Below are 22,597 nucleotides of genomic sequence, written 5' to 3'. Positions count from 1 at the left end.
GCTGTTCTTCCTCCACTCCAATCGGTTCTTCTGACCGCGTCCTTGTCAAAGTGGACATCTCTCTGGCTGTTAAGGCCCAGTCACACCTTGACGTTTTAGCCAGCTTATGCCGATTTTTGCAAAAATTTGTGTAAAACGCTGGTACACGTCGAATACGTTATGGGTACATTTTGTATATGTTAAGACCACGCTGAAAAACACTGCCATAAGTGGTAGTACGCTGGCTTTAAACCTTGAACTTTTGGGTTTTCCTCAAATTTTTTCATGCTTGAAATTTTACGACGTATGCCGGCGTATGACTCACACGTTCCGCTACGCTGGCCATAAGTTGTAGGTACGTTATGCGATCGTTGACACACGTTGAAACACGTTACTTGTAAGTTACTCATAAGTGGAAACACGTCGAGGTAATGTTTAGCGTACGCGAAACTTATTTATAACCTATGAGTAACGTTTTGGAAGCACGCTACACGAACGTTGTTCACACATTATGCAACAAGTCACTTGAAAGTACTACTACTACCAACATCGACATCACTAAATTCTCTCGAACTACTACTACTACTAACAACATCGACATCATTAAATTCTCTCGAACTACTACTACTGCTTCTACTACTACTACTACTACTACTACTACTACCATCGAAATCACTAAATTCTCTCGAACTACTCCTACTACCAACATCGATATCACTAAATTCTCTCGAACTATGACTACTACTACTACTACAAATAACATCGACATCACTAAATTCTCTCGAACTACTACTACTACTACTACTACTACTATTACTGCTATTACTACTACTACTGCTACTGCCAGTGACATCTACTCAACATGGAGTCAGGAACACTGACGGGTTCCTCTTGTGAAGCCCATTTTTATATACCAATTCCCCAAAACGCTGCCAATACGCCATTATACGGTAGCTGTAAGTTAGAAACACGTTCAGTAAGTTCTGTGGACGTCCGGAAGACGTCAATCAAATACGTCTGCATACGCCAATGTGCGTTTGAGATACGTTACACATAGGTTCAAAGCAGGCAACTCATAGGTTAAAAATTAAGTTTCGGGTATGCTAAACATTACCTCGACGTGTTTCGACTTATGAGTAACTTACAAGTAACGTGTGTCCGACGTGTGTCAACGATCGCGGAGCGTGCAGAGAACTTACGCCAGCGTATGCGGAACTTGTGAGCCCCATACGTCGAGTACGTCGTAAAATTTTCAGCATGCTTGAAATTTCACGACGTACTAGACGCACCACGTAATATGCCAGCGTACTTCATTGTTTTTTTCATCGTGCTCCTAACGTATACACAACTTACCCATACCGTATTCGACATGTCCCAGCGTTTTAGACACATTTTTCATAGGTCGGCATACGCTGGCTAAATCGTCAAGGTGTGACTGCGATGTTGACACTTCCAATTTTCAGGCGGTTATGATTTAAATCGGCGTGCGGCAGGTTTTTAACAGAGAATGCCACGAGTTCGTCGGCGATACGTGCAGCGCACTATGACTAAGTTAAACTATCGTTGGGCATAGTTTGTGAACGCCGACAACAGGCGAAGCATTCGTTGGTATAAGTTATCTTTAACACAACGAAACTTTCTGTGCCGGTTACTAATACGTTATGCATACGACAAACACGTTATGAATACGACCAAAACTTGAAAAAAAACCTCAAAACTTCAGCGTACGCCAACGTTTTACGTGCGTTTTTATACGTTGTCATTCCTGGCTAAAACGTCAAGGTGCGACTGGGCCTTTATCAGGGAACCACCTCAGCGCCGTCGAGTCTGGCATTTCACTCAAGCCGACTGGCAGGATCTCCAAGCAACCGTCAAACTTCAAGACTGGTCTCTCATCGCTACTTTCTCCAACATCAACTCATCCTGGGAATTCTTTCAAAGAAACTTGCTCTCCCTCGTGCACAGATTTATCCCCTCTCGTCTTCAGTTGTCCAACTCTTCCTCCTGCCCATGGTTCACTGAAGCTTGTGGTGAGGCAGTTGTCCTGAAACAACTTGACTTTGCCTCATGGAAAGCAAACCCAACTGAGGGTAATCTCAGTTCCTTCCATAAAGTTCGGAACAAGTCTGTATCTACCCTCAGGAGAGCCAGAAAACAACATCTTTCGAAGCACAAGTCTGAACTCTCAAACCTCTCTCCCTCCTCCCAATCCTGGAAGCATTTAATGAAATCTGTTTCTGGTGTATGTTCCCCCTCCATCCCCTCCCTTACCTCAAATGGCCGCACTGCTGATACCGCACATGAAAAGGCTGAATGTCTAAACTCGGTGTTTGCATCAAAATCTGGTGTCCAAAATCCATCGCTTTCTGTACCCACCTTACCCAGTCGTATGCAACTGTCCCTTGAACCTGTGTCCTTTTCTCCTGACAAGGTGGAGAGCTTGCTGTCAAACCTCGACTCAGATTCTGCAACCGGTCCAGATGGCATCAGCCCACGTGTCCTAAAAACCTGCTCCTCTGCTCTTGCTCACCCTCTCTCTGTTTTATTCACCCTCTCATTTGCTCAAGGTCATCTGCCATCTGCTTGGAAATCAGCAAACATTACCGCCCTGCATAAAAAGGTGCAAAAACAGATCCCTGCAACAACAGACCAATCAGCTTTCTCCCAATCATCAGCAAGGATATGGAATCCATCATTGCTTCACACATTAAATCCTTCCTCTTCTCCAATGGCTTGATTTCCGATCATCAATTTGGTTTCAGACCAGGCCACACTCCCCTGGATATGCTGCTTCTGCTTTCCCAACAATGGATGGAGGACCTCAATGCCGGACATGAAATCAGAGCCGTATCCTGAGACATATCGCGTGCTTTTGACACGGTCTGGCACCCTGCCCTGCTCACCAAACTCTCTCCCTATGATATCCAAGGCCTTCTCCACTCATGGCTCGCAGACTTTCGCAGTCAACATGTGGCCCTAAATGGAGTTCTTTCATCCCTCTTCCTGTCCAGGCTGGAGTTCCTCAAGGCACCGTTTTGGGCCCTGTTCTTTTTCTGGTTTTCATCAATAATCTCTCCGACTCTCTGGAAAATCCTCTTTATCTCTTTGCTGATGGCTCCACCCTCTACCGTACCATCTGTCATCCCTCAGACTGGCAAGCAGCAGCTTCTTCGCTCACTGTAGATCTGGTTAAAATCACAAACTGGTCCAACACGTGGAACATGTCTTTGAATCCTGACAAATCTCACACTCTCACTTTGTCTTTCCGAAAGGATTATTTGGAACCCCCCCCCCCACTCCATCTACTTTTTCAACAATCCGCTGGAAGAAGTCCTTTCTTTCAAGCTTCTTGTTCTCACGATCTGCCATGATCTTTCCTGGGAAAGCCACATCTCCAACCTCGCCTTCAAAGCCAGTCGCCGACTGGGAATTCTCCATCATGCAAAGTCCTTCCTCGGCCCACCTGAGCTCCTGACCACATACAAAGCTTTCGTCCGCAGCCTGATGGAGGACTGCTCTCCCCTCTGGGCTGGTGCTCCTGCCTCCCACCTTTCTCGGCTTTACGCTGTGGAAACCAATGCATTTCACATCATTGGTATCTCCCGCAATGAGGCTGAGTCTTTGGGCCTCTCACTCTCTCAATGGAGACAGGTCGTTGGTCTTTCTCTCTTCTATAGTCTCCTCTCCGGTCTCGCCCCCCCCCCCCTGCTATCTCTGCGATTTGTCCCCACCATATTTCCGCAGGGCGCTCAAAGTCTGCCAACAACCCCCTTCAGGTAAAACTACCAAAATCACGACTCACTGCTCACCTTCACTCTTTCATTCTTTTTTCCACCTTTGGAATAAACTCCCTCACTCTCTTCAATCCCATTCTTCCCTCCAGGCCTTCAAAACAGCTGTTCACCACCACATCTTATCGTCCCCCATCCAAATCCTCGATCTTTTCTTCCCCCGTTAATCCACCCCAAACCCACCTCCTTCAAATTCCCTGCTTTCCTTCCTGAAAGTCCCTGTAATGTCCATCTTGTATACCCCATGTTCCCCACCCCATCCCTCTCCCTTCCACAGATCTTCTTATGTCTCTGTTCCCCACTGTTTTGTCCTTCCCACTCCCGCCCCTCGTCTCATGCCCCCCTTGCTGTGCGTTGTGTGTTAGCTCTCATACGAGCCTCGCCAAGGTATACAAAAAAACATCCCTACACTGTTGTTTTGTTTTGACCACTGAATGGCCTTCATTAAAAAATATATATATATTTTTAACCTTTTAAACATCAAACTTCAGCCTTTCCTTTGGGATTGCTCAGGTGGTGCCATCTTATTCTTGCATATGGTAGTTTATTAGGTTACCAACATCAACGGGCAAGTACTTTTCCCCAAAGTTTCATAAATCCCATTATCCACAACTTACCCACTCCAACATGCGCTTCTTGAATCATCCCCACATCGTTGGCTCCGTCACCAATGGCTAATGTCACGGGTTTCGTGGGTAGCTCCTTCACAAAGCGCACCACCTACCAATCACACCCACAGAAACACCTTCACAAGAATATTCCACGAGACATATAAATTAAATATGGGCGAGCAATGTGACCATGTGGAAATGGAAAGGAGGGACGAGTTTGAAACTAAAGGAAGGAAAACAAGAAACCTCAGCTTTCTGCAGTGGAGCCATACGGCAGCACAGCACAGTGTCAACTCGTGTGCTCAGCTGCCTGAAGAGTTCACTATGAATATTAATTAGCACACCAAGACGTGCACCTGATACCACCAGTGCATGCTCCCGATGAGGGTTTGACATGATCCTGTGGTGAAACAAATTCATCATTCAGAAAATGAGGATTTGGTTTGAAAGGACAAAAAAAAAAACAATCATGAATGAGAGATTCCAATGCAGGCTGCACAGTGTAAAGGATGCTCAAGCAAAAAAGGTAGAAAGAAAATGCAGAGAAAGACAAATGTCGAAGAAGCAAGTGCAACTCAGGAAGGAGACGGCTGACATGAAAATTCACGAATGGACTTCAAATTGAGGCCTCAAACTGCAAAATTAAAAGAAAAATGTTGATTGTAGAGTTGAAAAAGTGATCCCCTTACTGGGTGAGTGCTTGTCTCAGATTATGCTCGAGACGGGGGGAGCCCTCGTTGAAAGCTAGTTCCATATCAATGAGTTTTGTGCCAGCGGTAAACTGACCACTGGCATAACCCACTGTCACTGCAGTTTCTTGCTTGTCTCCAGTCAACGTCCAAATCCGCATACCTGCTTCGCGGAGTTTCCGCAGAGACTCTTTGACACCAACCTGCAACCTGGCAAAAAATTATCACGACTTCATTCAAATATTCCACTACATTAAGATTCTGTCCTTGGCAAAATTATTCAACAAAAGCTCCAAATTGTCAAGAAGGCAAATTCTGAAATTTCAGGCAAATTCTGATCTTGTCAAAACACAAAACTGCAATCATCTCAAAAGAGAATGAAACAATATTTCAGGTCGAACAACACATGTTCAATGAAATATGAGCTTTTTTTTCCCCCTCTACAAGATCAAGGGTCGAGGTTATGAACTGACAGCAAGACATCGAGGGCAACGATTGTACACAATAAGCAAAGGAATGAATGAACAGAAAAGAGAACATGAGAGAAGGAAACACTGCAATCCAAGTTCGAGGTTTGGGTTAGGAAGAGTTAATGGGGGTGACAAAGATTGTGGGTAAGGATGGGGGGTGACATGAGATGGTGGTGCACCGTTACGTGAAGCTCAGGAAAGAAGAGTGGTGGTTAGGGTGGATGACCTAAAGATGGTTCCACATATTGGCAAAGTGAGGAATAAGAGTTGAGGTATGCAGTCAGCCTGGAGTTTGTAAGATAAACCAGGATGGAGTTACAGGAAGAACACATGTGTCCTAGAGTTGTCGGGGAGAGTCGGATAGCTGAGAGAGCAAAGGGAGCGACAGTGGAGGAGAGGCAGTAAAAAAGAGATTTGTATGAATGTGAAATCCACAACATTTACCATCAAGTGGGAGCTATTTCCCACAAATAATTGTCCAAAACAGCAGTTAGTAACATCATGCTGTAGCTTCAAGAAAAATATTTTGTAGTCCTCATTTCAATTAAATAAATTAAAAACTGTTGCACACTGAATAATTATTCAGTGCTGGAATGAGGGTCATGTAAAGCATGCTAAATATATATTTTTTTTTACTTCAAAGCTCATAGAAGAGCTGAAAGATAATGGGACAAATGAATTAACAAAAGGGCAACGCAAAACAGGTGCCCAGGCGACAGACAAGAGTCACATGGACATACAGGTGTAAGCAAACATAAAACAAAAGACAAGCAAACAGATGGAATAAAGTTTTTTTTTTTTTTAACTTTTTAAAGTCACAAGTAAACTCAAGACATGTCAAGGGGAAGAGATAAAATCAATGTTTCGAAGGGAATAGAAGGCATGTAAAGTAAATGGAAGACTGTGATGAGGCAGTTGAAGTTGAGCAGCTCGCATTCTAAGGCTAAACTGACTTGGGGCAACTCGAGGTCACTCGGGAAGGCTCACAAGTGTGTTTCCATCTTTAGACAAGCCAGAAAACACTCTTAGTACTCACAAGGCTGTACTCTCCAACCATTCTCCTTCCTTAAAATTCTGGTAGCACCTTGTCAAGTCGGTCTCGAGCATATGTTCTTCCACTATTCCCTCACTCACTGTAAATTCCCTCACCTCAGACTCTGTTAAAAATAAAAGTTTGAATGTCTAAACTCAGCGTTTGCCTCCAGCTCTCGTGTACCAAACTCATCCTGCTCCGTTTAGCCACGCCCCTCATGACCATTGCCTTCTTGACTCTCGAGAAAGGATAAAGTTATGTTCTGCTTCAATGGGCTGAGCTGTAGGCTGAGCTGGCATAAAGCCCATGTTCTCAAACCCTGCTCTGCTGATCTTGATCACACTTTGGCTGCTCTCTTCAACCAGTCCTCCTTTGGCTGCATCTTGGCTGCCTGGGAGTCCACCAACAATAATCATTTTCACAAGGAGGCCAATAACATTTGTTGAGGTCTTGAAGACTTGCAGTTGAGAGAGGAGAGTTGAGGACTTGCAGTTGAGAGAGGAGAGTTGAGGACTTGCAGTTGAGAGAGGAGAGTTGAGGACTTGCAGTTGAGAGAGGAGAGTTGAGGACTTGCAGTTGAGAGAGGAGAGTTGAGGACTTGCAGTTGAGAGAGGAGAGTTGAGGACTTGCAGTTGAGAGAGGAGAGTTGAGGACTTGGGGTTTGGGATGGGGGGGGGGGGTGAATGGTGGTTGATTTAATCGGGAAACATTTTTAGTGAGCACATAGCTAAACTAGAAGGGCACTCGGTGGAGTGCACACCTCTGCCACGTTATGCCTGATCCAGGAGAACATATCGGGCCCAATACATTTTTGAAATATGCTTTGAAGTACTATATCGTTTTTGGCCCTATCTCTCAATGGTGAAGAATCACTTTGAAAATTAAAAAACTCTCGTATCCATATCCGGATTCGGATCTTCACCAAAATCGAATCAATTCATCCTTGCAACACACCCAACCGGTCCACCAAGTTTCGTCCGAATCAGTCCACAACTTTTTTGAGATATCGTGCTATACAGTAAAACTCTTTTAAATCGCGGCCGTTGGGGTCCATAAAATAAAAATCCGCAGTTTAGATGATCCGCGGATCCATCAACAATATTAAGAAAACCGCGAATAATAACGCTGGATCCTGAGCCTTCCTGGCTCTCTTGCGGCTCAGCCCGCTCTCCTCGTCGAGGTCCTGTATGAAGGAGCGAAGGTTGGCCTCCTCCTTCACCCATCCTCTCAAGGTACTCTCTTGTACCCCAGTTTTCCTGGATATCTCAGCTTTACTCTCCTTCCCAGAAACAATCCTGTCCACTAACAAAAGTTTTTCGGAAACAGTTCTGGATGTGTGCGTTTCCTCTTTTCCCCCGGCATGTTGACCGATGACGTCACAGCAATGTCGGAGGGAGATGAAGAAGAAGCTAGCTTCGATGTTTGAAAAGGCAGTAGAAAGCTGTAGAATGGTCGTAGAATCGTGGATAATCAATGTGTGGTCTGCAGTAAGTCGTCTAAGGTTATGATTGAGATGGATTTGGCCTGAGGTTTTATACAGAAGAGGTAAGAGCGAGTTTATGACACCCCGCCACCTCAGATTCGCTCACCGCGTGTCAAAAAGGACTCAATTGTTGGGTTAAACGGCGGATTAAGGGCTTAAACCGCGGATTATAGCAGGTGTCGGCGGTTAGCGAACATATGTCAATGATTTGACAAGCCATTGTGTGTTTTACACCAACATCTGCGCATTCACACTTGTACAACGGTTCAGTTGACCGCGGTTGAAATCAAAGACCCACATTCCACCCAAAAAATACTACTATTTCATGTTTAAATTTTGGGGTCCATGATGGGCCCGCGGATTAGCCGATTTCGCGGTTAAAAATGCCTCCAATTAAGAGGGTTTTACTGTATATCATTTTTAGCCCCATCTCTCAATGGTGAAGAATCACTTTAAAAATTCTCGTAGCTGGATCCGGATCGAGATCTTCACCAAAATGTAATTAGTTCGTCCTTATCACACAAAATTTCATCCGGATCGGTCCACAATTTTTTGAGATATCCTGTACACAAACAAACACACAGACAGACAGAAAGAGGTGAAAACAACCTCCTTCACCTTCGGTGGTGGAGGTAACAACATTAAATCTCCATGATATATTTAACTGTTCTTTACATAATATTGTTCAAGTCACATTTTATATTACGTGGAATTCCTGGGGGTACCTGCTGGTAATACATGAGTGTGTAATTTTTGCGAATACGAGTTATGTATTCCAAAAATGGTTTTGTGCAAAAGGGGGAAAAGGTTATAACGTTGGGGGTTACAGTCTTTGACCTGCACAGATTGATCGGCGAGGCCATAATTTCCTGGTTACCTTTGAGTTTGGAATCTCTGAGAGAAATCGAGTTTTTTTGTAGAAGGAGGAATCTTCGCAGAGTTTGATCTATCTCGGGGTGTATGAATGGGAATGGGAGAAGGAGAAGGGGTTTGGGGGGAGGGAAGGGTTGGGAGGGAGGGGGAGGTGTCCCGAGGTACTCTGTGTGTTGTGCCGTGTTTCTTTTGCTGAATCAACTCATGGTTAATTTCTATTGATAGCTCTCAGATCAAAGGGACGTACGCGGCCCATAAGTGTGACAGAAGACACAGGACAGAATAGCCAATTATATAACAGCGCGATGTCGCAGCGCTGTAATAACAACAACAAAAGAGTTATGTTCTCACTTGTCCTCGACAGCAGTTGCACCCAGCAAGTCGAGCTGCGTCTCCAGTGCTGCGTAGGCCTCACGGATCTTCACCTGTCGCTCTGAGAGTGCTGTGCGTGCCTTTGTCAGCATGCTTTGTGCCTCGGCAAACTCCTCCATACTGAGTGTTCGAGCAGCAAAGCACAGAACACGCAGACCCTCCTGTAGAAGGCAGAAAAGCAGAAAAACCGTCCTCCATAACTTTGACTGTCAAGAGAAAAATTACAATCCGTATTACATCGATCTTTCCGCTTAACAAACTGACAGATGACAAATATTAACGGCTCTGGCACCACTTTCAATGTTCATAGTCACCAGCTGGTTACATAATTGAAATTGATGACATAATCCGTGTCTAATCCTGAAATTTCACCAAACAATCTGGAATGAGAGTCATGTAAAAAGTAATGGTAACATTTTTTAATTTGGCCAATATTTAGGGAACAACTGCATGCAAATTAAAAGTTAACTATGACACTTTCTTTCAGTCTTGTTGAAAGTCTAAAGCAATATGCACCGGTATCGTTTATGACAACTGGTTCTTTACAGGTATTTCACTTTACAGGTATTTAAATTTACAGATATTTAAGTGCTGGTGCAGCTCAGGTACATGATGGAGTTTAGTGAGCAGCAACAGGATGCATTCATCAAGATTCAGATACCATGTAGCAGTGAAGGAAGAACATGTCACCAAGGACATACGATGGCTTGCGGGGAACATGCATTTCCATACAGTAAGTACAGTTGTAAAACAACATTCATCCATCCATCCATCGGGACCATACTCTGTTTAGAGCGTTGGTGCTGCCGAAGCAGTCTCCTTGGCTATTGGACACAATCCTGGACGGGTCGCCACTCCGACACAGGATACCAGCAAGCTGGCACTCATTTTGCCGACCTCGGAAGGATGACAGGCAGAGTCAACCCCACCTGGTATCAATTCAACAGCTGAGCGGGATTTGAACTCAGGATTCTAGGATCCTAAGCCCACCACCCTTACCATTAAGCCAACACCAGTCATGTTATAAGACACGATGCATCATTTAAAGATGACAGAAAAGAACAATTCAAAACTGAAGAATTCATGGAACACCTTACCCCATGCAGTCTTGAGGGGGGGGGGGGGAGGACATGGAAAGGGTCTGCGAGTGGCAAATTTGATTTGTCGAGATGATGTAAAATGCCGTAACATTTTGTGCAAGTACTGCTAAACGGAAGGTTTTTGAAATTGCCAAGAAGGCGATTTGTGTATACATTGACACAAGTCAATTCAAATAAAGTAAATATTTTAAAGGTTGTAGAAAAATATTTTTTTCTGGAAGTTTGTCGCCGTTGATGCAGCGTCTTTTACACCACCCTATCGAACACGTTATGTTAGTTATTTGGGCCTGTTGGTTGTGTCCTTTATGACATCACTAAAAACAGTAAGTTTCCTATCTGGAATGATTTTCCATTTCGTTTGACCGCCAAACAGGCCGACAGGTAAAGATATTATCTCAATCCTCTCTGCACGAGTGCAATCGGGACAAATTCAGGCATCGGACTGTTAAACGGCAGGTTTGTTTTCCCGATTCATGTTCAAAATATAACATTCAATTGAAAATAAGTTCTTCCTCGATCATAAACCGACGTTTGTAGACAGACACACATAGTGAACCTATTGCTTAGGCTTGCTTTTTGCCTCGGACGCGTGGAGTAATGACAACCATGCGGGATTGAACAAAGACCCTGAATTTCATGACACCTTCGCCATTTTCAAGAGCAATTGCAAAGTGCTCATCACCAACTTGTGCAGAGCTTGCCATGATGTGGACATTCGTTAAAAGTCCATCCTTTCCATCCACACTCATAAGTTAAACACAATCTGTGCCTTAACACGACCATTGTGACAACCACATTGACTGTATGACAATGAAGGTACTGCAAAGCCACTCTGAACTCACCTGACATGAGCTGAAGCAACTCTAACCTGCTTTCAAAGATGAGAGCGAATCTAAAAATAGCCCATGTGGGAATGACAGTCATTTCCCCAACAGGCAGGGTGAAAATGAGGGATTAGGGGGGAAGGGACCATGAGGGGGAGGGGGCCTTCCTGAAGTGATACGGTCATGGGGAGCACAACTTAAGTTAACAGCTTGGTCCTTATGTTTCATGAAGAGTTTGGTCTGCATCTGGCCACCGGTTTCAAGAAGATTTTAAAAGAAATTACTTGATTTGAGGCGAAACCCCCTTTCCAGCCTCTTATAGGGGGCGGACGCGGATGGGGAGCACAATCTCATGAGACCTTGCTGTTCTGATGAATCCTACCAAATTTTGTCCATGTCGGTCATGTGGTTTGTGAGGGAAATAGGTTTTAGTGAAGATGAGGGATAACGGGAGGTAGGCCATGGCCCCCTTTCCAGGGGAGACATAAGATACAGTCATGGGGAGCACAACTTATGGTTAGGAAATGGTCACGATGCCGCATGGCCAGTTTGGTCTGGATCCATTTGTCAGTTTCTGAAATTTTTGAATGAAATACCAACATTTGGACCCCCTTTAACTCCCTTCAAATGGGCAGATCCAGATGGGGAGCACAACCCCGTGAGAGCTTACTGTCCTCGTCCTCATGCTTTGTACCAAATTTGGTCCGTATCGCTCAGGTGGTTGTGGAGAAGATGTTTGAGTCAAATGTGAACGGACATACGGCCGGATACCAGGACCCACTCTATGACCTTATTTCGCAAAAATAAACTAAAAATTGTGATTTCAGAGAATGGATGAGCTAAAAGTAGCTTGAGGGAGCAGCACTACGATTCACAAACTGAACTTTACCAAATGGTGCAGATGGAATTGTTCTGCTTGAAAAGGTGGCAATATGCCAATCGACACACACAAAAAAAATTACTATTTGATTCGATGCACCGCACTCTTTAAAGAGTGTTGATGCTGCCGAAGCAGTTTCTTGGCAAGGGTTATACAGGGTGGTTTGCCATTGCCTTTCAAGTGTTGTTTTTCCGTTCTCTATCCTTTTAATTGGTCAGTGTCAAGCAAGGAAGCATCAAGTACCATTCTTAAAGTCTTTGGTATGACTTGGTCAGGGTTTGAACCGCCGACCTCCCAGACTCGGAGCAGTCGATTCTCTACACCATTACGCCACCGAGTCAATAATAAAATTACTACAAGGGATTGTACAAGTGTGCACCAAAATAAAACGTTATTGAAAGTGTATTCGTGTTGCAATTAGTTTTTACATGACACTCGTGCATTTGTGAGAAATCACAATAATAATCAACATCATGACGAAAGCAATGAAAATACCAGACGATGTTTATCGACAAAACAGCAGCCACGTACTAGGGCAAAGCTTTGGATGTGCTCCTTGGTCCTGTCCAGTGGGCCAGAAACCACAAGAGGAAGGATGGCCGAGTCTGCACCTTTCGTGAGCAGGTATACAGTGCCTGGACAAAATCAGACAACATTCTCATGCTAGAACTGCCACACAAAGGATATACTGCTCAATAACACACCATTTATTAGAGCAAAGGGTCACTGTCAATTGCTTGAAGACAATATTTTGTTTGCCAATGCCAATTTTTCAACCATAGCTTTTTTTTTTTCAATTTTCAACCAAAAATCAACCATAGCTTTTCAATAAAACCTACTGATGCAACTCCTGCTAAATCAAAGCCAATCATCCATTATATTGTTGGGGGCTGCATGTAAATCACCTTGAGGAAGGATCCTTTTAACTTTGAAAACAATGAAGCCAATAAATAATTTGTATCAACCAGATGCTGCGGCATAGCTATCACGTTCCCTTCACTATGTCGGCGAGCTGAGCCGGCTGAGCCAGAGCTTGGGTTTAAATATCGGCCCAGCTACAAACTGTCGTCCTGGTGTTTCGAAGGCAGGACGAGGTATAAATGTGTGTGCTGTCTCTCAGATGGACTTTAAACTGTGCGTCCAGTCTGCCGGCATTGGTTGGTGGACGTTAAAGATCCCACTGTGTCCTTCACGAATATTAGGCGAGCTATCGCTGGCACCCTGAACAAATTACAAATTCATGCCAAAACTTCGGAGGCCTTGTAACTGCTTCAGCAGCACCAGCTGCTGAAGGTCTGCATAACACATGCTGCATGATGAGGAGAAGGATACAACTGTTGAATAAACAATTTATTACATGAAATTGCACCAAAATTTAAAGGACAATTTTTTTTTTTTAAGTCATGAAATAAATCTTGCAGCTGATTTGATAAGATTTTTTTGGAGGTGTTATGCTCAAGTGAAAAAAAAACAAAAAAAAAAACAATATGCTCCAGTGAGAGGGGAAAAGGTTGATCAAGAGCATTGAATATTCAACTGAGGAACGACAAGTTACCAGAAGTTGTTCGAATGATGATGCTCATTCTTCGGCGCAAGTTGTCAAACTCGAGTATGTCCAGCAGCTCAAACCTGGAGTGGGGGGGGGGGGAGGGGAGAGAAAAAGATCAACAACACAAAAACTGACGTACTGGCTGACGTTTAAATAAATGACCATCACAAACATGTTTTTACAGATGGCGTCAATGCAGAACTCATATTTCTTTTGTTTCTTAAATCTGCACCTCATTACAGATAATAAAACCAGTACAGTGTATCAATCACAAACAGACAAAAAAGGGGGGGGGGGGGGAATAACCTCCAATCCACCTTCGGTGGCGCAGGTACCTAGAATAGCACGCGGAAGAGCGCATACCTCTGCCAGGCTCAACAGTTTACATTTTGTATCCCACTGATAGGCCAGATCTGCATTTCAATAACCATTCCTTTCATGCCGTGAGGCACATAGGGCAGTTCCATTTGGCTAAGTAGTACAGTTCTGGATGGGTCACCACTCTGCCGCAGGCTACTAGAATGGCTTTTTACCCCAGGAAGCTGGTCCTTATTTTGCCGATCTCAGAAGGGTGGCATACTGAGTCAACCCAACTGATGTTATTTCAATAGCACAACAGGGGCTCAAACTCAGGACCCGAAGATCTTAAGCCAACCACCTTAACCGTTAAGCCTATACCAGGCTTCCATTTTATTATAATGGGGTTAAATTGTTGTAATGGACACCGTTTCCTCTTTGCCGGTGGGACTTCTCCATGCCATGTGGGACTTTTCCCGATGCCACTAACCAAGATGAGCAGAACCTGGAAAAAATAAACAGAAAAATAATTAATTAATCATACATTGCACCCTCTTAGCTTTGGACTGAAGTGGTTTAACAATGGTTGGGGGGGGGGGCTTTTGATGACGACTGGTAAACCTGAAGTGTTAGTTCAGAAGGCCCTCAGACAGAAGGTCTAATGGGGTCGACAGGGTCTTATAGTCCTAAAGTGTCTTTGGGGTCTAAAGGGTATGTTCCAATAGGAGTTAGTATCTAAGGTGTTGAAAGGGTCTAATCTCTTTCACCAAAGGTCACCAAAGGTCCAAGTGGTCTAAAGCTCAAAATGATCAAGGGTCTAAGCTGTCTAATCTGTCTGAAGGGTGTAAGGGGTCTTAACGGTGTTAAGGTCTCAGGAGAGTTAAGGAGCGCAAATGTCTAAAGGTTCAAGGGGTTCCAAGGCTCTAGGGGTCGATGGGGTATAAAAGATCAAAAGGGGGAAGGGATCAAAAAGTGTCTAAAGTATCAAAAGGATAATAAAGGGAAAAATTACCCCCGTGCGGGAGTGATGGTCATCTCTGCGAGAAAATATATAGCCTCCTGAAGGTAGGGCAGTTTTTGCAAACTTTGAAGTCACGTGACGCGAAAACGAAAGCGAATATCGAAAATCCTGCCCGACAAAATTTAGATATTGTCCCATAGATTTATATACCACAATCAAATTCAAGATTGCTTGAGAAATGTAGGAGGAGATAGATTTTGAAAATCGTCATTTTCGCATTTTTTGCCAACTTTGAAGTCACGTGACACGAAAACGAAAGCGAATATCGAAAATCCGGCCTGATCAAAATTTAGATATTGTCACATAGATTCATTTGCCACAATCAAATTCAAGATCGCTTGAGAAATAGCGGAGGAGATAGAATTTGAAAATCGTCATTTTCGCAACTTCAAAGGCCTCGTGACCTTGACCTTGACCTTCGGTGACCTTGAACGTCATACCATCGTGTACGTCTCATCGACCTCTATCCGGATCACTAATGACCAGATCTCCCACTTCAACTTCATTGCGAACCGACGGACGGACGGATCGTCACCTCTCCTCTCAACACCAATATTATTAGGTCATGCTCGAAGAGATGACCTAAAAAGGGTCTTTAGGATATTGTGGGTATTGGGGGTCATGGGGGTATTAAGGGACATAAGGTCTTAAATGTCTTTTGGTTTTTGGGAGTCTTAAGTGTCTCAGAGGTCTTAGGGAGTCTTAATGGGTCTTCAGGGTCTCAAGGTTTAAAAGGTACAGTCCAATAGTACAGAATTAAGACGTATGTGTGTATTATGTACTGTTTGAACGTCATTTGCACCCTGACTAGACATATAGTCACATGGCTTCACGGCTTCACGGCTTCAAGGCAGGCTGGACTGTCTTTTACGTTTATCTATGCTGTAGGAACCCGCTATTCACGGATTCGGTATTCACGGACCCTGCGTATTCACAGGTCATAAAATGTGACCTGCTTCTACATTCACACTTTCACAGGGTTTTTTTTTATTGTTGTTGTTCGTTTGTTTACACTTCATCATTTCAGCATTGGTCTCCTATATCCACCTGAGAAATTGTGACTTAGCCAACATCACAGCATTAGACAAAAAAAGGTGCAAAAACAGATCCCCTTAACTACAGATCAATCAGCTAACTTCCAATCATCAGTAAGGTCATGGAATCCATCATCGCAGTTGACATAACATCATTCCTCTTCTCCAAAAGCCTCATCTCAGATCATCAATTCGGATTCAGATCTGGTCACTCTACCTTGGACGTGCTGCTTCCACTCTCCCAACAATGTTGGAGACCCTCAATATCAGACATGAGAACAGGGCTGTCTCTCTCGACATATGTCGAGCTTTTGATACACTCTGGCATCCTGCCTCGCTCTCCAAACGGCCTGCCTATGGAATCCAAGGCCAACTCCACTCTTGGATTACTGGCTTCTCCCATTCTCGTAGACAACGTGTGGCTCTCAACGGAACCCTTTCATATCCTCTCCCTGTCAACGCTGGAGTACCCAAAGGCAGTGTTGTAGGCCCCATATTATTCCTAATCTTCTTCAATGATCCCACTGACTCTGCAAAATCATCTATCTCTTTGCTGATGACTCTGCACTCTGCCATGATATCTTTCAACCTTCTGACAGATAGATAGCAGCCTCGTCCCTCTCCTCAGACCTTGACAAAATCACAAACTGGTCAAACACAATTTCACTTATGTATCCATTTAGTCCACCCTTTGTGTTCTCCCTTTCCCCTCTTTGTTACCTGCATCCCTTTTTGTCAATCTCTGTCTACTTTCTCCCTCCATCCTACTGTTAGTGTTTCCCTTTTCTGCTGCGGTTGCCTTCGTTATGTTGTGTCCCAAATTGTTCTGTGTCATCGCTCTTCCATTACAAAATTTGAAGATTTGCACATCAAGTCAGTCAATTAAATCATCAATTATTTTTGAGGTCAACACAGGCCAAAAGGTCATCAAAGGCCAAATTTCTAAAATTGTCAATTTCAGACTCAGGTATGAGGAGCGGCTGAAGGAGACGGGGCTTTATACACTAGAAAGGAGGAGATTACGAGGAAATATGATAGAGAAGTTCAAGATAATGAAAGGTATGGATAAAATAAGTGCAGATTAATTATTCAACAGAGTAGACAGTGATAGGACCAGGGGCCATAGGATGAGAGTAAAGAAGAGGAGGGTTAAGATGGTATTAAGGCAGGGGACTTTTACTCAAAGACTAGTTAATGCATGGAATGGTCTCCCTGGAAAGGTAGTGGCAGCAGAAAAAGTAGATAAGTTTAAATTAGAATTAGATAGGTACCTGGAAGTTATGGAGATAGAGGGGTATAGGGATATTGGCAGGACTTTTAAGTAGCTTGAGCATTGATGGTTAATTTTGTGTACATGTGTACGGAGCGTTGTTGGTGGGGGTCTCGTCAATGGGTGTTGTGTGGTTTATGTGTTTTTTTTTTTTTAATCCAAGACTATCAAAGCCCTTGCCCCCTCGCCTGGAACAAAAAATAAAAACCCACAATAATTAAAAACATTTTGGATTTTTCTTATTTTGATCAGGTGTTGATAAATTGGTGCGGTGTTGATGTGGTGCTGGCATGATGGGCTGAATGGCCTCCACTTGTGTTTCATCCGATTGACTTGAAATTTGAAGAGGACTTGCATATTTGGCCATTCTCTTCAACAACCTATTATTTTAAAGTTCAAATTCATTTGAGGGATTTCACAAGTATCGTGCTCTGCATGACGTCTTTCTTGTCCGTCCGTCTATTTGTTTGTTTGTTTTTCACATGATTTTTGTCCACAGTTGTTAAGCAATCGTTCTGAGGTTTTTTTGTGTACGCAGGTGACCGGCCAAGGACAGCAATACAATTTTTTGGTCAGGATCCGGCTGCGGATCCTGGAACTTTTAAAATGATCCTTTGACATTGGAAGATGGGGTGAATTTAAATTGGTGATTTTAAGTTCTCTCCTGCATACAAATTTGTTGTTTGTTTGTTTGTTTATTTATTTATTTCCCAGCCCTGACAATGGAGGATAAATTACAACCGTGTTTGATTCATCGTTTCGCCAAGTGTCACTCTATGAGTGATTTCTACTTTGTTTGTCTGCCTGTCTGTCTGACTGTGAGTAGGATATCTCAAAAACATCGTGGATGGATTCGGATGAAATTTGGACAGATTGGGTGTACGCCACAGAAGAATTGATTAGATTTTGGTGAAGGCCCAGAAGCGATAAATTTTTTAAGTGATTCTTCACCAGTGAGTGATCGGGACAAAAATGTTGCATAGTACTATGTCTGAAAAAGTTATGGACAGATTCGGACGAAACTTGGTTGACAAGATGGGTATGTGACGAGGAAGAATCGATTCAATTTTGTTGAAAATCCATATACGGATCCAATATTTTTGTAATTTTCGAAGTGATTCTTCGCCATTAAGAGAAATTGGGCCAAAGACGATGTAGAGCATGATATTTCACAATGTTGTGGACGGTTTGGGCAGGTGACGAGAACAAGTCGATTAGATTTTGGTTAAGGTGCTGATGTAGATCCAGGCAATCACTGCGATGCAAAATTATTCAGCCGGGGCGGAGATATGCGCTCTACTGAATTATGTTATAGTTGCTTTTTCTTTAACACACACAATAAAATAATATGTAATACACATCTCATAGAGTTCATTTCAAACAACAGATAAATTCTCAGGTTCACTTCCTCTTGTCTGTATCGACTGGCCGCAAGTTGATGAAATATACAGTGATCATGCACGTCATATCATTGAAAGGGTCATTTGAACCATTTGGTCTTTTTCTCGAAAGATAAAAATGCCAAATGGTGATCAAACTCAAGGCATACGAGGACAATTTTCCACCAAAGCTTTGAAACCCACGGTGTGTCGATTCAACGGTCATCTTTTGGCTTCGTTCCAGATTCGCTGCAGTAAAAGTTAATCTAAGTTGCTAATACCGATTCTTCGAGTTATCTGCCAAAGTGGAAAAAGACAAAAATCGGTCTTTGCAATTTCAGTACTGAAAAAAAAAATACATTGTGAGACTTACCTGGTTCTCACACCATGAATGTTAACAACCATCTCACTGCCTTGCAAGCCCAGGAACACCACACCAAATCTGCAGTGCAATGGGACCGTCAATTTACGAAAATCCAAATATATGAGCAAGTTGCATTAAAAAAATTGCCATTTTGGTTCCCCAAATTCGCAATACCAAGAACATTTTAATCACCTGCTCGCCCCCTCCACAAGCGCTCTCTCATCTGCAGATGTAGCCAGGTACTCCAATTTAGGTGTGGTATCGTGAATGGGCTGGTGAGCAGTCACCGACGTCTGCAAGCAGCGATGGGGCAGTGAAGTTGGGAGAAGGCGCACTGTGTGGCAGAGTGCCATTGTCGTGGGGAGTGTTGATGGTTGCATCCAGTCCTACAGAGTTGAGGGAAGGGGAAATCTTCCTCTCAAATGGGAATAGAGTCTTCCTAGCATGAAGACGAATGTAAAGTAGGGAAAACTGATAAAATACTCAACAATAACATTGTCAATGGATTTCCATTTTCTCCCCCCTCTACCCCTCCCCTGACCCTAACACTTCAATGTATTACAAAATCCATACTAAGAATTTAACAAATTCGCTTTATTCAGAAAATGTTGGTGATGCATCTGTCAAACAAGGATTTGGTGTTGTCTTATATTGAGACTTCCAGGCACGTAAAAACTCTGCGTGTCTTCAGGGATATTAAAGTACTTTGATGGTCGAATGAAATTTTGGCAAATTGTGTCCGCCAGGTCATGCACCATGTAATCACCACAAAACCATCTGCCTTAGAGACAGATACACAAAGACGTTCAAATGAATTATTTGTAATAAACAACAAACCACAGTAAGAACAGAATAACACACAACCAAAGTTTACACTTAATACAACGAAGGAAATCACCAAGTAAAGTTCGTAGATCACCAAAAAGTAAAGGGTTTTCACAAATTGGTATCAAGATAGCAGAAGTGAATTGATCGTGTTGGGGAGTAAGTAGAAAAGTGGCAAAACAAGGTCGAGCCCACTTGGACATCCCCCCACCCCCCACCTTTTTTTTTTAAGAGTTCAATCTCTCTCTGGATGGTGTGAGCCACTTCAAAAACCAGAGACCTCATGGACATTAATTGCCAATTTGTGTCTCGATTTCAACGAATGAGGTTTTGTTATGCTGGGTTCCCCACCTGACGTCTGTCAGCATTAGTTGGTGGATGTTAAAGATTCTACGGTGTCTCTGTGAAGAGGAGGCCAGTTATCACGGTTACCCTGCAACAAAGTCCAAATTCCTGTCCCTATCAGTCAAGAGTCAGGCCTGGAAAACTAGTTAACTCCACCACCAAAGGTGAAGGAGGTTATGTTTTCACCCGTTTGTCTTTGTTTGTGTGCAGGATATCTCAAAAAGTTGTGGACGGATCCGGATAACATTTTGTGAACATGTTCAGTGTATGACAAGGACAAACTGATTAGATTTAGTGAAGATCTGGATTCAGATCCGACGACAAGAATTTTTAAAGTGATTCTTCACCATTGAGAGAGAGGGCCAAGAAGATATATAGCATGATATCTCAAAAAGTTATGGACGGATTCGGACAAAACTTGGTGGACACGTTGGGCGTGTGACAAGGAAGAATTGATTCAATTTGGTGAAGATCCGAATCCGTATCTGGATACGAGAATTATTTAATTTTTAAAGTGATTCTTCACCATTGAGAGATTGGGCCAAAAATGATATAGTTCTGTATAGCATGATATTTCAAAAATATATTGGGCTCGATATGTTCTCGTGGATCAGGCACGAGATATGTTCTCGTGGATTGCATGGCGGAGGTATGTGCTCCACCGAGTGTCGTAGTTTATGAATGATTTGGGCCTAAAGTAATTGTCCTGGTTAACCCATTAAGAAGGTAGGAAAAATTGGGGCAATTAAAAGTAGTAGTAGTCATCATCATAATTTCATATGCAGCCCGTGGCTGCTGGTTGCATCATTTCTGGAAGCATGGCTGTTCCCCCTATTTCCAGCATTTTAAAAATATTTTGCAGTGCCTCCTATTTCCATTTTTCATTTTATTTTATTTTGCAGTGCCCCGTGCCACTAATGCAGAAATGTAACAGGTTGAGTGCTCAGTTTCCTGACCTCGGAAATGTAACAGGCTGAGTCAACCCACCTGATGTTATTTAATGGGTCGACAGGGCTCAAACTCAAGAACCTAATCTTAAACCAGCTTCCTTATATTATCCGTTAAGGCAACACCAAGCTTTGTCGGTAGTAGTAGTAGTAGTAGTAGTAATAGTAGTGGTAGTAGTAGTAGTAGTATCAATGAAGGAATTGTTGGAAATTTGCAATGCCCTCACCCAACCTTGCGAACGAATGCCCAAACACAATAGCAATCAGGAAGACATCAAACAGTCCAAATGCTTTCCCCATGAATGCCTGAAACTTCCATATGAGCTTTACATGTAAAGACAGAGTATACATTCACCATTCTCTCCAAAATGTATAGATTATATCCAACATCTCCTAATGTCTCTGTTCCCCACTGTTTTGTGCTTCCCTCTCCCGTCCCTCTCGTCTCCCACTCCCTTTATTACACATTATGTGTGTTAGCAATTACACGAGCCTCAATATTGTATCAAAAAACCTTGAAAAATCACTGAACTTGACTCAGCATGGTGAGGTACAAAAAAGGGTAATTCTATATCAAATGCAAAAATGGTAGTGGAGATAAAATTAATATCAACAAAAAAAAACAGGAAGAGAGTGTAGACCATACAGCAATAGCAAGAGGGTCGTGGCTGACAGGTGAGCGAGTTAGAGGATCCAGCTTCCCATCAGCCTCTTTGTAAGCCTGGCCCAGGAAGCTGAGCTGCCGAAATGTCATAATGTTCTCTGTTAATGTTCCAGTTTTGTCTGTAAGAACATATTCTACCTAAAGAGGTGAGGATGCATCGAAAAAGAACAATGAACAATGCATTAGGAAAGTTGCACGATATCATCCCCCATTTTCATTATGAAAGAGTAGACAGGTTTATTCTTTGGAATTCCACTACAACTAAGGCTATTGTTAAAGATATCATCAAACTAACAAATCAAACAAAATAAAACAAGAAAGACATTTCAAAGCAGTAGGAAACTGGGTAGGAAAAGAAAAGCCTAAATGATGATGTGGTTGTCTTCGGGCCAGTTGTCAGGTGACATGGGGTGGGACAAGGGAAGGGACAAGACAGCAGGGCCCCACACAAAGTTACAGAAACTGAGATGTACTGAGCCGTAGGAGAAAGAGGAAAGCAACCCGGGCAGCAACCCGGAAACGCAGGAACCTGAAATAGTTTGCGAGGGTTGTTACACGATGACATAGAAACCAGAGCAAAGTTAAGGTGGGGAGGGAAGTTTGTTTATGATGGTATGCCCATAAAACCAATGTAGGCACCCTAAGGTATGCTCTGGTTGTGCAGAAAAGCACCTCGATTGCATAAAAACAACAGATCACTTCATCTTCTTGTTTTTTTTTTTGTATTTTTTCAACAAATACATACAATGAAAGCATGGCCAAGTTATCTTTTTGCATTTTTTGGTTTGAAGTAACAG

General features: G+C 43.1%; 1 protein-coding gene across 2 annotated transcripts in view; it reads right to left on the bottom strand.

Moving 5' to 3' along the window:
* LOC147032996 (phospholipid-transporting ATPase IF-like) overlaps positions 1-22,597 on the bottom strand; it is a 140,944-nt gene that overhangs the window by 45,192 nt on the left and 73,155 nt on the right. For both annotated transcript variants that reach the window (XM_085871099.1, XM_085871098.1), the window contains exons 13-21: positions 21,783-21,938; positions 19,212-19,405; positions 19,029-19,097; positions 13,661-13,734; positions 12,637-12,740; positions 9,281-9,462; positions 5,071-5,280; positions 4,628-4,781; positions 4,388-4,490 (exon numbers count right to left, since the gene is read on the bottom strand). In XM_085871099.1, the coding sequence (XP_085727225.1) occupies positions 4,388-4,490; positions 4,628-4,781; positions 5,071-5,280; positions 9,281-9,462; positions 12,637-12,740; positions 13,661-13,734; positions 19,029-19,097; positions 19,212-19,405; positions 21,783-21,938 (1,246 nt within the window). The remainder of the gene's footprint in view (positions 1-4,387; positions 4,491-4,627; positions 4,782-5,070; positions 5,281-9,280; positions 9,463-12,636; positions 12,741-13,660; positions 13,735-19,028; positions 19,098-19,211; positions 19,406-21,782; positions 21,939-22,597) is intronic.

Source organism: Eptatretus burgeri, chromosome 2, assembly GCF_056783735.1.
Source record: "Eptatretus burgeri isolate ZD-2024b chromosome 2, Ebu_testis_v1, whole genome shotgun sequence".
NCBI classification, from domain to species: Eukaryota; Metazoa; Chordata; class Myxini; order Myxiniformes; family Myxinidae; genus Eptatretus; species Eptatretus burgeri.
The sequence above is the reverse complement of the archived record's forward strand: the minus strand, read 5'-3'. Positions and strand labels throughout refer to the sequence as shown.